Here is a 14,464-nt window from a genome sequence, read left to right on the forward strand (position 1 = left end):
TTTTTGCTGGTTTCCATTTTCTGTTATTGGCTAGCCATCTAATTTCTTCTTTAACATTGTCTATTATGGCAAATAGTACTGATATGAGCCTGAAAAATTTTGTTATGACTCATGTCCTCAATTTCAGCACTGCTCTGTAGATTTTACAAGTGCTTAAGAAAGGCTGGAAAAGATTCATGATCCTGGCATATTTTCTTCTCAGCTTCTTTAAAGCTTGTTTTTATCACTGAAATTCAAGCTGAAGGCATTGAATCAGTTGGTAGTTTTTCACAAGGTGACAACCATAAATCGAAGCGAGAGTGGTCATAGCCTGCAAGGGAAACAGGGACTGTTGAAATTAAGTTTTTCAGGACAGCCCCAAGACGCACATAGTATGGTCAGTTTCACTCTTTAATTTAACAAGAGCACCATCAGAAACTCTGGAATTAACAGTATGAAGTACAGTAATAAGCCAACAACTGAATTTCACACTCTAAAATGCAGAGTTTCTGATGATGTTCTTGCAAATTAAAGAGACAAACTGGTCATCATGAATTCACCTTGAGGCTGTCCTGAAAAAATTAATAAATGCACACTTTTCTGAAGGAACAGACATTGTAAAATAAGTACAGCAAGCCTAGTCGGGCAAGACAACTATGATAATTTGACAGGGAACACATTTGTCTCATCGACCCTACTGTGGGAATCCAAGTAATGTTACGAGCAATAGGAGCATAGATACTGTGAAATACAGAGCTTTGGGTTGGTCTGGGACGTGTACATGGATAGCTGAAATGGTTAAGGCGACCACTCATGATAAGTGGGAAATCTGGGTACATGCCTCTGTCCAGCACAAATTTTCAGGTTTCACCAAATGGCAATATTTCTATACTTAATACAGCTGATGCCAAAGAATTCACAGATGGTGAATAAATTTCATTTTATTAAAATGTAGAAAAGTTGTTGTATCTTTTTAGATATGACGTGTACAAAAAGTAGGCTACTTACAGTTGCTGAGAATTTTGTGAAAAATGTACACTGAACATATTTACGATTTGATGAAGGTGCAATTCTGTTAATACTTGCACTCCATTGTCACATAAGAGTAAATGAAATGACTAGGTAGCAACAGACTAGAACTTTCTAAACTCTCAGTGTGCCAGTGACAAACGCTTTGTAGATTTTCCTGCTGCTTTATCTAGACATTTTGAATGCAGGTTACCAGACGCTTCTATCTTCCATGTTTCTTGCGTATATACAAATAACATTGGACTGATTCCACAATCAAAAAGAAAGAAATGAATCCTCAATATCTGCAATATTTTGGCAGCAACCAATAATATCCAAGGACAGAAATCATGAAATTTTATACTTATTATACAACAAGCAAATAACTATGGTATTGTAATTATTACCTGATTTCCAGATCTCACGAAATGAAGAGAGAGCTGAGGGCTTCCGCTGCTTTTGCTCGCACTTCCTGATTTTCATCTTTCAGTGACTGTAGAAGACGTGAACACACAGTATCTAGTGGTATGCTGTTGTTCAAGTCTAATGGTAGATTTCCACTAAGTAACCCTGTAACCAGAAACAGATGTGGAAAAGAAAGAACATAAACACTTGTTTTTAAATGAAAGTGAAGGCAGACATGCTTGCATTAAGTTACAGTAGAAGTACTGTATGTATTTTCAGTGCTTCTAATAGAACTTAGTGTATATACGAGTAAACTTTCGGATGGGTGTTTTTTTTTACTTTGAAGATACTCTCTTCCTATACGCGTATACAATGCCTTTATCGACAAAACAAATGAATAAGCCATCATCCACACAATAATAAAGTTATAAAATTTATCCCAATATTCTAATACTGTAGCTCATTTCATTCTGTCACAGTATTCAGTGGTCAGTGTTGAGCCGATGGGGACTGCAGGTACAGCACTACATCCACAAGGCAGAACTGGCAAAAGTGGTACCCACTGCCCATCACTCACTTCACACACATTACAAAAGCATGTGAATGGCAGTTTGCTCAATCGGTATCACATGGTGTGCATTCACTCAGTACTGGGCACCAGGTGAGTGGCCCAGCCATATGACTAAGGAAAAATACTTTATGCAGTTTAATGACAACATAGTGGCACTAATGGATTCAGCACCCATTGTATTGCACATTGAGGTGATTTTTCTTGTTGTGGGTTGATTTTAAATGATGAATATACTGCAAAAATGCCAAGCCTTTACTCATTCCCATGTAATAACAGTTACCTCCTTTTCCGAAATTCCTGGTTGCCATCTTGTTTTTTCTTGATGTTGCGGTCCTGCTATGCAGTGCCATGTATTTAATCGTGGACTTCGTTTCTGATTGCGAGGCGAGGGCTACAAGAGAGCTGTAAGAGAGCTTCTACGTTTAAATAAGTCACTACGAAATCACAAAACACTGTTTCTATAATTATTATTTTTCAAATAAGTTATCAAATCACAACAACTGATAATTAAGAAAGCTCTTCAGACAACTTGTTCATACATGATGCGTCAATGCTTCACCAAAACTGTAAGTTAGTATTTAAATTGAGATAGCATGGCATAGACACTATGTAACAGCATTCATGTTTCTTTAGCGCTTGACCATCGTTGTCACGTCCCTTTCTTCTTTGGGGTCCACAGCACCCCCAAAGGATGTATGCTCAGTGCAAGTACCCCTCACTGGCCAGTCCAAATTACACACCCGTCATCACTTTCTGCACTGTGCCTGCATTTTTCTTTGTCATATCTGCACATAAACGCCAACAAATCCAGGCATAGTAGGTGCTCTGTACTCTACTACTAATAAAAGTCATTTTTCACACATACATCTCTCATCTGTCTACTGAAAGAAAGCGAGACGAGTCACCAAGCTTTATAGCAAACATGTACCACTACAACATAGAATTAGAATTTCATTTTATTTTACACGTCAATTTTCTATGGAGAATGTGTATGCTGTTACCTGAGATTCACAAGTATTAAAGTATTACCATAGCGACTGTGTATGCTCATATATAAAGAAAATTGAAGTGATAATCGAATACTGAATGTTACTGAAGGTCACCGATTTAGATGCGGAGCTGTAAAATTGTATGAAAGAACAGCCATGCCGATGAATAATGGTTGCGTTCAGTCTGCTGCTACAAACATACTGACATTGAGCCTTTTTTTTTTCTTGAGGGGGAGGGGGGGGGGGGGGGGGGAAGCTTACGTTTAAAAGCATGAAAACAACTTATAACCCAGCTTCAACCCCTCTACACTGTAAGCTTCTGTATACAATCCAAGCAAACTGACTAGTAGGACTCGTTACAGTTAATATTATCAAATGGAAGACAGAAATGCCGTGTGGCTAGGGCCTCCCGTTGGGTAGACCGGTCGCCTGGTGCAAGTCTTTCGAGTTGAGGCCACTTGCGTGTTGACAGGGATCAAATGATGATAAGGACAACACATAACCCCGTCCCTGAGCGGAGAAAATCTCTGACCCAGCCAGGAATCGATCCCAGGCTGTCAGGTATGAAATTCCATCGCACTGATCACTCAGCTACCAGGGGCGGACAATATTATCAAATAAAATGAATGGAAAGAGGAAAAATTCACAAAGGTGTAGTGGTAAGCAGAGATGGGCATCATTCAAATAAATTTCTCTCCAGATAATTATTTAAATAAGTAGATCAATCAAAAAGATTTATTTACAAATAAATTACTTGTAACTTAAATAATAAATGACACAGAATGCCCATGTACTTCCTTTGTTTACATCTTGTACCAAATTCTGTAACTAGTGTTTGTTCCCTTAGTTCAGTGCAGTTTCTATTTGGATAAATAACTTACTGATGGATTTGTAATGTATCTAAACATAACGAAAGAATAAGTAGTCCTATTTTTCCATTTTGTTTTGACGATAAGCTTTATTTATCTTGTAACAGCTTGCAGTAAATTCCTAGAAAATACGATCTGTGAAATAGGAAATGAAAGTGCACGTCACTTAGTTTTTTTATATACAGCTTCTTCTGTCTATGATGAGATGTTGAAAGCGATGTTTGCACAGAGCAGACATAACAGTGTTCTGTAATAGAAATGCTTACATGGAAAATATAGTTGCCAATGTTGTTAAAATGACACTTTTTTTTTACTTATTTCTCTGTGGAACTATGAAAGAAGAATTACTGATGAAGAAAGGTTTCTGCATGACTGTACACAAAATCACGTCTGACCACTGAAGCCAGACTACACGGAAACAATACAGAACATGTAGGATGGAGCAGACCACAATTAACTCAGGAACTGAAATACAATGAACTGCCAAGATAAAAGCCGATCTTCACTATTTAAAACCCACTGGTCCAACATTTATGCAAAAAAAGGCAATATATACAAATGCTGACACTGTTTGTACAAAAGATTGGAGAATTTTTACCTACGTCTCTTTCATTTTCTGTGAGGAACACCTTAAAACAATATAATCACATACTTTTTATTCATTAGATTAGCAACTGTACAGGGACTGTACCTGTTTGGTGTTTTAAGTATTATTGTTCATACTATTGTAAAGAAATTCACTGTTCGCATAATAATGGCATACATTTTCTTTCTTGCCTGATACGAGATCGGCAAGAAAATAATAATAATTAAAGCCCAGAACAAAATCCGCAAAGCAACAATAAAAGGAAATACAAAATGAAAAATTGAAAAGAAAATTTACATAATTATGCAAATGAGCACATCAGTGGAAGACAATAAAATGTTTTTACCTGTAGCTTTTGTTAAATTTAAATCATCATTATTGTTCATGTAGCTGTCATCTTGTTGGTTTGCAGCATCAGTCTTTTCATTTTGTTCATTCATGCTAATTGTTTCTTGTTCTTGGTTTCTAAAATTCTTACCATTCATTTCATTACTATTTTTAGTTCCATTTAGTTGAATATATTTACATTAAATATAAATGAAATTATTGTAAGTTTTATTCAGTTTACATAAAAAGTTCTAATATGCTAATTGCATGCAAAAAGATGGATACTGTCCCTTGACCACAAATTAAATGGCAAAACCATCATTCCTTATTAGCCTGTCAGCTTCTGGACAAGTGGTTCTCCAACAAAATGTTAGAGGAAACAATTTTGAAACTGTTAAAAGGAAGGAAAGCAAAAATCTACTACTATTGAATCTAGCTACAGAGCACTAACGATTACAATAACTGGTAATACTTAGTCGTACCTTGCCTTCCCCATGTGCTCAAGTGCCAGCAGCCACTTTGTTGTGCGCAGTTAGCATATTAAAACTATTGTTGAAAACTGAATATAACTTGCAGTAATTTAAACACACACACACACACACACACACACACACACACACACACACACACACACACACACACAAAATCACAATGGAACTACAACAAGTAACGAAATAAATGGAAATAATTTTAGTAATCAAGGACAGGAAACGTAAAATGAAATGACTGACATAGCAAACCAACAAGATGACAGCTACATGAGCAACAATGACGATTTAAATTTAACAAACACTACAGACATAAACATTTCAGTGCAGACAATAGATGAACTGCTGACACAATGGTCAACAGAGAGTGCTGTTTCAGCTATTATATTCAGAAGAGGCGTTGCAGCTGGTTCTGAAATTTGCAACAGTCCAGTGTCGCATGAACTCTAAAACATTTACAGGCAAAAGAACACCCCAAATATCAGCAAACTTCACTTTGCATCAGCCAAGTAGCATGAATGAGATGGTAGAAATTTTTTAAAAAATGTTTACAAATATGTCACAGGATCTCAATCAAATTTAACAAACATGCTGAGCAAAGTTTGATCAAAATTTTTAAGATATATCAAAAGATTTCTATCAAAAATTTTCACAATTACATGATGAACACAAGTAAACTGTGGGCAGGTTAGATGAGATCACTGAAAAAAAAATTGAAAACAATATATGACAAGCTAACTTAGACTTAAATACAGACTTCAGAGATACAATCAGTTTGTAATGAACTTCCCAACAAAGTGAAAAAAACTCTGAAGATGTAGGGTTTACAAAACTAGAACAAAAACACACTGACAAAGACATAAAGAAGTTGAATGGCCACGCAAAACCCATGTAACTGACATCGAAAAGCTGATGGGCGAAAATAAAACAAAACTGTTACTGAGGTGGATGTGGACATCAAAGCTACTATACACCAAATTTGTTCCGAACTGGCCACTGGCAGAGTTAGTTCAAACAAAATCGTTGATGCCAGAAACACACAGGAGAACATATCAAATGAAAGAGAAAATACAATTTCACCCAGGCAGTTTCACAATGTCAATGAAAACGGTATAACGAACCAATGATGCCAGAGACTAACGAAATAAAGTTGCCCCTCATTGCTACACATGACATTACTGCACTAACTGGATAAAAGTTTATTAAAATATTGGTAATTTCAGGCATTTTCCAGAATGTCAAAAAAGGTTCACCCTTAAATTTTTATAAGAGAATTCGGCAACATTCTACCGCATAGCTGGACCAAATCACAAAAAATACATTATGTGGTAGGATTCACCCAAGGAAATGCACTGTCCTGTGCTGCACATGTAGCACAAAGTTGTCAAACGTATGAAAAGTTTGAGCAAGCCATTTTAGAACAGTTTTGGAAGTGGCAGTTCACCAGCCTCTGCACAGAGGCTTAGTATGGGGCTTGTTCTGAATGCCCCAGTGGCCAACTGAATCCCTTCATGGCGCACCACGTCCAACATCTTTAAATAACAGAGTCTTGCAGACCCATACACCGTGCACCCATAATTGAGCCGAGATTGCATAAATGCCCCGTAAAAGTGGAGCAGACATGCCCTGTCTGTTCTCCATGTACTGTGGCTAAGATATTTTAAAATACTTAAAGCCTTAAATGACTGTCGTTTCAGGTCCGTAAGATGTGGTAACCACGTAAGCTTAGAGTCAAATGAGTGAGGCCCAGACATCTCAGTCATTAAATGTAAGAAGAGTGTTCCTCATCCTCAACTCAGGAAAGTTTAAAATGGAACAAGAATGATTAAAAAGAACACACACACACACACACACACACACACACACACACACACACACACACACAGAGTTCTCGGTGGAAAACTTAAAACCACTCTTCTGCACTCATCCATCCAAACATCAAAGAGTTAGTTGCAAATGACATGTTGTCACTGTGAGGCTTGAAAAAGAGCAAAACACAGAGAAGTCAGCCACGAACAATGAACACTGGACAGGCTTTATCACTATGGAAGTAATGCTATTAATAGCTATGGTGAAGACAGTCACACCTAAAACACTGCCTTGAGGGACACCGTTCTCCTGCTCAAAATGATCAGACAGGATGTCACCGACTCGGTACCTAAAATATCATGGCAAGAGGAAGAACTGAATAAAAATGGGAAGACAACCACAAAAACCCAATTTGTGAAGCTGCTCCAGGATAAGATGCCTCCAAGTAGAATGGTAGGCCTTCTCGATGTCAAAAAGTATAACTAGAAGGTAATGCCAGTGTAGGAAAGCCTGTTGTATAGTGACCTCCAGGAGGACCAGGTTATCAAAGGTGGAGCGATACCTCCTGAATCCACACTGAAAGCAACTTGATTCCAAGATCCAGACAAGGTGGCGGTTGACCGTCTGCTCCAAGGTCTTCCCCAAGCAGTTAGTGGGGGCAACACTACACTAACTACTTGGGTATGTATGGTCTTTCCCAGGTTTTAAAAGAAGAATTAAAATTGCCTCGCACCATGAGTCAGGAAAGTAACCTGACACCCAAACGGCATTAAAAACTGTGAGGAGGATATCTTTGTTTCATCTTGTGAGTTGACGCAGCATACTGTAATGGATCCTGTCGTGAACAAGGGATGTGTCATGAGCCACAGACAATACAGAATCCAGCTCCCACATGAAAAATGGGCAGCTGTAATCATCAGAGGTGGACCGGAAGTCCAAACTACAACTCTCAGCAACCGCTCTATGGTGCTGGAAACCTGGATCCTGACTGGCTGTTGCAGTAACTGTGGCAAAATACGCCACCGTAGTCTGGGCAATATCTCGCGGATTGGTGTGGAAAGTTCTGTTTCCCATTACAGGAGCCATGGGGCTCCTGTCTCCCTTCCCAGAAATTCTTGACCAGTAGGGAACCATTCCACAGCTGCTTAATAGACTTCAGACTTCCAGGAAGTCCTTCCAAGCCTTTATGGATATAGAAGAGGGACACTTTTTCACACACCCCCTCCTTCCTCTTAATGACCAAAAACACATTTTGATTTATGACTCCTTGTGCCCTGTACCATAATTCAACTGATGCAGATTACCAGGAGTGCTTGCCTCCCTCATTCGTTTGCAGGACTGGTTGCGAATACTCCCAGGCAGTACACCCTTCCCACTGGGAGGAGGAGATGATAATTTCGAGAGTTCCATCTCAGTCTCACACAACAGAACTTTTGGTGGAATAATAAATGGTGTTCAGGAACTGTTGCCAAGAACTCTTCTTGCTCTCTTGAATAATTCAGCGACTCTTTGCCCTTACCACTCGAAAGGCTGCAAGATTCTCTGCAGTTGGCCGACACTTGAACCTACACAGAGCTGCATGCCTGGTCCTGATTGCAAAGCGGCATTCGGCACTCCGCCAAGAGACACGTTGCCTATTCTGTTGTCTCATGGGCTGTGGAATGGATGCTGCAGCAGCAGGGTGGATCATTTTGGTAATATGATCCACCCATGCCTCAACCATCACACAATGTTCAAACAGGGCCAACTGGCTATAAAGTGCACAGTTGGCTCTACCGAGCATACATTGTGGTGGTTTCTTTTCGGGTTCCACCCTATCTGGCAGGTGAATCCAGATCAGAAAGTGATCACTTTCATGCAAGTCATCAACCACTTATCACTGAGCAGTGTGAGAAAGAGTTGGAGGGCAAAGCAAGAGATCAATGGCAGAGAATGACCTAGCTGCTGTGCAGAAGTGAATGCTCTGTCCTGCATTTAGCAAGTATGCACATAATGACACACGAAGCCTCTCAATTGCTCTACCCCTGGGGCAGGTAGTTGAAGAGCCCCAAAGCACATTGTGTGCATTAAAATCATCACAGAGGATCAAGAATTGGGGGAGCCATGTAATTAGGTCTGTTACAGCCTCTTCATCAAGTGCATCCTGTGGGGATAAGTAAAGGGAACATATTGTCAATGGATGACACACATGCAATGATACAGCAACTGCTTGTAAAGTCATCATAAGTAAGCGAGGCGAGGAGTGGTAGTCGGTACTGATGAAAACTCCTACGCTCCCTCTAGCTGTCTCTCCACTCAGGTTGTCCTTTTTGTGGAGTACATAGCCTCGTAGTTCAGGGCTGTACAATTAATGGAAAAGAGTTTCCTGGAGACACAGACACAGTGGTCTACCCTGAGATAAGAGACGGAGATCTCCCACATGCGTCCTGAATCCCTGCAAGTTCCACTGTAGGATGGGAGCCATTTCATCGATGTGGTTCTAATTTACCCCTATCTTTGCACCGTGGAGGCAAAGCACTCAGAGAGCAAGGGGGAGTGGAGGAGCTGCCTGGATTCAAGGGATCTAACTCCATGATATCCTCCTCAGTCAGTCAGACATGAAACAATGAAGTCTGACAGCGCTCAGGACAGCTTTTGACCTGAATATCATGAACCTTTTCCTGAACCCTGGCCCCTTCAAGGACGAGGGGGAAAAGCGGGCGTTGAGAGGCACTCTGCATGTCGTGTGTGTTCTTGACACTCACTACGGAACTGTTGCTGGTCTTTTCTGTGGCGGCTGCTTGTATTGCTTTACCCTTAATTGTTTGGCTTGGCATGTACACTTGCAAGTACAGGTGCTGATGGTGGATGGTCGTGCGCAGGATGACGTCTGCATCACGGTGTCAACCTAAGGAACAGGTTTCTGTGCCATGGACACATAAGAAGTGGTAAAGATGGGAGGCTTCATTGCCTGATATTGTTGTTTGGCTTCAGCCAAGGGGATTTGCTTGATGAATTTTAGTTCCTGAATATTTTGTTCCTCTGCAAAGACAGGGCAGTCTCGGCTCCAGACTGGGTGGCTCCCAGAGCAGTTAATGCAGACTGGGAGACGGACAGTCAATCCCAGCTTCATGGGCTGCCTTTCCACATTTCCAACAGGTCGCTTAACCCCCACAATTCAGTGTTGTGTGACCAAAGTGCTGGCATTTGTAGCACCGCATAGGATAAAGTACGTAAGGCCTAACCCTAGGTTGGAGGAAGCCATGGTCCAGTCTTCACGACGCTGCCCTCTTGTTCCTGATCAGACGGTGGCATTGACCATCCCACCAGGGGATAGGTTCTTTCTCGGGGAGCTTTGAGGTCTACTGTTGTAGATGCATGAACAGCACAGTGGATTATATGAGGGTTGGAACTTTAATAGTGGCAACTATTTATTTACAGCTCATACAAAATAGATACATGTTTCAAAGTTTAACTAACCTTCAAAGTAGTCATTAGCATTGTGTATAACCCATTGCCAGTGATGTGGAAGTCTTAGGATACTCTTAGCAGTGCCGGTTGTATTGACAGTTTGAGCAGCACGGTCTATTGCCCGACAAATTTGTAGTAGTTCTGAAGAGAATGCTGTGAAGTGTTTCCTTCAATTTAGAAACTGAGTTGAACTCACGAGGGCTTACGTCAGGGGAGTGCAGTAGGTGGTATAGCACTTAGCAGCCCCATCAGTCAAACAAATCAGTATCAGCTTGCACTGTACGTGCTTGAGCATTGTCCTGCAAAATGATGGTCAGGTCCTTCAGAAAGTGTCATCACTTCAGTCTCCATGCTGTTAATTTTTGGAACACAACCTACGACCAGCTGGCAATCACACACTCAAGAACTCAACATCTGGGGCTTCTATTGTTGGAAACCCAAAGCATATGTTGTAGATTAAGACCCACTATTAATATGAGTAGCTAGGGACATTATCTGAATCATGATGGTCATGAATTGCTGTGAATATGGTAATTTTCAGCAACACATGGATGACACTCAGTACTAGTTGCAAGCTGGTGAGGAGTTGGACAGCTAAGGTGAGGAATGTGTTACTAATAAATAATGCCACTCCACTCTTAGTCCCATAGCTGATAAAGGCACCTTTTCCGTATTTCAAGTATAATGCACTGTGCTTTGGGAGTAGGTATGAATGAAATTTTGGGAAGGTTGAAAATGACTAAGCACTGAGGTCACCAGTCCATATTTTCCTTCAGTAATCAAAGCCTGAAGGTATCCAGGAGAAGAAAGAGGACGGACTATGATCTCTCAGGTACTTTGGCATAAATGACTAACAGTGTGCTTCCAGGTGTTCTGCCAAGTTATTTTTCTATCTTATGCATAATATTTCAATGGCCAACCCACCAGTCTTCTTCAGGTGACTGTGAGTTTTGCCATTATGCATATGAGTTTTGCCATTATGCATACTCACTGGTGCCACTCATCAAAATATTGTGCATAAAACAGATACAATAATTTGGCACATCCAGATACACACCATTAATAATAACAGTCTATCTTTGCAGCATCATTTGAGGCAAAGGTCCAGGTTAAAAGCAGAAGGTTGGTTGGTTGGTTTGGGGAAGGAGACCAGACAGCGTGGTCATCGGTCTCATCGGATTAGGGAAGGATGGGGAAGGAAGTCGGCCATGGCCTTTCAGAGGAACCATCCTGGCATTTGCCTGGAGTGATTTAGGGAAATCACGGAAAACCTAAATCAGGATGGCCGGACGCGGGGTTGAACCGTCGTCCTCCCGAATGCGAGTCCAGTGTCTAACCACTGCGCCACCTCACTCGGTCTAAAAGCAGAAGGAAGGAAAGAAAATGAAAAAGGTAATGAACAGTAATGAGGTAGGAGAGGTGTGTAGTCTGAAGTAAACAGAGGACCCCCCTACCATTCCCTGCCTCCCCTCCCCAACCTCCCCCCTGAAGAAGTCTGTGGTCGGAGGTAAACTACTGCACCTGATTGGCATTCCGTCCAGTCAGAATGGGGTACAGCCTTAGTTTTCAACCCACAGAGGTTTAAAAAGTTAAAATAATATTTAAGGTAAAAAACAAAAGGTAAAAAGCAGCACAAAATTGAAAATACCACGAAGAGGGTCCATTTGTTGGTCAGGAGCAGCTACACAGCCAGTTCAAAATTTAGTTGAAGCATAAAAACCACAGATAAAGTAAAGGTTAAAAAAATAAGCTTATAAATGTAACAAATTGCTGGAGGCATGTGACGTCCACTGGCCAGAAGTAGCCGGAGGCCCACTGGGTCCAGTGTTGCAGTGGGAGGCCAAATTCCACAACCATCTGGCAGCTCTCCATCACTGTAGAATACTGGCTGAATGTTCAGGTCACAAAGCAATGAAAAAGGAAACAAGACCATGGTGGCAAGCTTTAAATGATTGTATATGAACTACTCTCTCAAATAACACACAAAAACCATATCGACCTCTTGGATACCATAACCCAACATTAGAGAACAAGAGATGTCAAGCTTAAGTTGGGAAACTAACAAGATATGGGACGCCAACAGAGGGTTGGATCTTCTCATCTGAGAATGTGAAAATGAGAAAGTTAACAAAGGGTAGTAGATTTCTGTCACAAATGGCAAAGAGAAGATCGCCATGTGGTTAAGGACTTCTTTATGGTACACAGTTTGTTTGTAGTGACCACAATGTACCATTCATCATGAATGATTACAATGTCTGTGTTTATACAGTGTATGTATCTCCACATTACATATCTTCCATGCGTGCATGAACACCTGACAGTGTTCTGATGATTATAGGCATGGTAAATATCATGAAATGCGTTCGCAATCTGCCAACCTGGACTAATGTCAGCTGTCTGCAACATATGAAAATTTGTGCTGGACCATGTCTCTAACCCAGGTCCTGATTTCCCATTTATTGCGAGTGGTCATCTTAAGCACTTTGGATATCCAAGCACACCTCTAGCACTGATCCAAACTCCATGACCTGTGGATGTCTGGATTTATGATAGAGGAGTGCTTGAATAGCTGAAGCGGTTAAGCCAACCACTCATGGTAAGTGCGAAATCTGGGTTTGAAGCTAAAGATGTAGTTACAGTGACCAGAATCTGACACAACCTGAAAAGACTCAAGAACCCACAGAAACGGTCCAAATGCGAGTTGTTGAGTATGAACAGGAGGACTGTAACAAGAGGAAAATGGGTAGTGGAGATGGCACAGTAGAATCACCTGTCAAAATGAGTAATCCAAGAGCTAAAACCAAAGCCATAGCGATTCCCGAGACCAAAACAATGATGCGTAGAGAGAAAGATCCAAGAGTGAAATGAAATCACAACTCAAGACAAGAGTCACTGCACTGCTAGCTTTGTAGTGTGCCCAGCAACATGGGTGTGACTGCTGTCAATGATACAGTTGTGAGGCTAGTGTTTGCAGATGTAGCAATGCTGCCTGGAGGCCATCACCAACTTCCATGCCCTTCACCAGGCTTTAAAAATCACCACACTGCGACATTAGATCCCTTCCCACTGAAATGGGCGCATAGCGCCCAAACTGTCTGGACGATGAAACTTCCTGGCAGATCAAAACTGTGTGCTGAACCGAGACTCGAACTCAGGACCTTTGCCTTTCGCAGGCAAGTGCTCATTCTGTCTGGACGATGTTTGGAAGGTTTTTTTTTTTTTTTTTTTTTTTTTTTTTTGCATGGTTAGTGTCCTGGGACTTAAGCCCACTGGCTGGTGGGAGGAATCAGACGTGTCAGCAATGTGGAGCTGGGGTGCAGAAGAGTGGGCAAGAATAGCCGAAGGTGAAGAGGCTGTGAAAGACACGGGCAGAGTGGGCTGGTGGTAGACACAAAGGGAACATCTGCACACCACGGCCTCTACATCCTTGTCTGGACGGTAGGCATGTGGCATCATGAGGTTTTTCATCCTTGATGTACACCAACGCCTGCAATGGAAGGGTTGTAGCCCTGAGGGCATCAGGATGATAAAACAGTGAACAGCTGTCTCATCATCAAGCAGAAGAACATCGGTGATGGCTGACAGACAGTGGACGAGGCAAGCCCATGCCTGGAGATCCAGACCGACATTCTTTGAAAAACATGTGGGCCACACATGGAGCACATAATGCATGAGGTGCTGTAAGAGAAAGTCATGGCAGGTATCAGCAGTGCTTCTAACAGCTATAATGGGAAACCATACAAGGAGTGTCACTGCTCCAAGACTATATGGAAAAGTGAGAGTTCCTGTTGGTTAAAGGGTGGATTTGGTTGTGTGTGTGTATGTGTGTGAGAGAGAGAGAAAGAGAGAGAGAGATGGATTGGAGATCTGCATCTGTGCATTGTGCTTGGGCTTGTATTTAATGGCATAATGCAGAAGCAGAGGAAGAGCATTCCATTCTGGTGCTGTTGGGCAGTCCACTCTGGAGGCTGGGAGCACAAAAA

General features: G+C 41.3%; 1 protein-coding gene across 2 annotated transcripts in view; it reads right to left on the minus strand.

Annotated features, from left to right (window-relative positions):
- The window catches only part of LOC124595224 (maestro heat-like repeat-containing protein family member 1), a 271,523-nt gene that overhangs the window by 37,723 nt on the left and 219,336 nt on the right, over nucleotides 1–14,464 (minus strand). For both annotated transcript variants that reach the window (XM_047133879.1, XM_047133878.1), the window contains exon 29: nucleotides 1,395–1,557. In XM_047133879.1, coding sequence (XP_046989835.1) covers nucleotides 1,409–1,557 — 149 coding nt within the window. In that variant the 3' untranslated portion in view covers nucleotides 1,395–1,408. The remainder of the gene's footprint in view (nucleotides 1–1,394; nucleotides 1,558–14,464) is intronic.

This window comes from Schistocerca americana, chromosome 2 (assembly GCF_021461395.2).
Source record: "Schistocerca americana isolate TAMUIC-IGC-003095 chromosome 2, iqSchAmer2.1, whole genome shotgun sequence".
Lineage (NCBI taxonomy): Eukaryota > Metazoa > Arthropoda > Insecta > Orthoptera > Acrididae > Schistocerca > Schistocerca americana.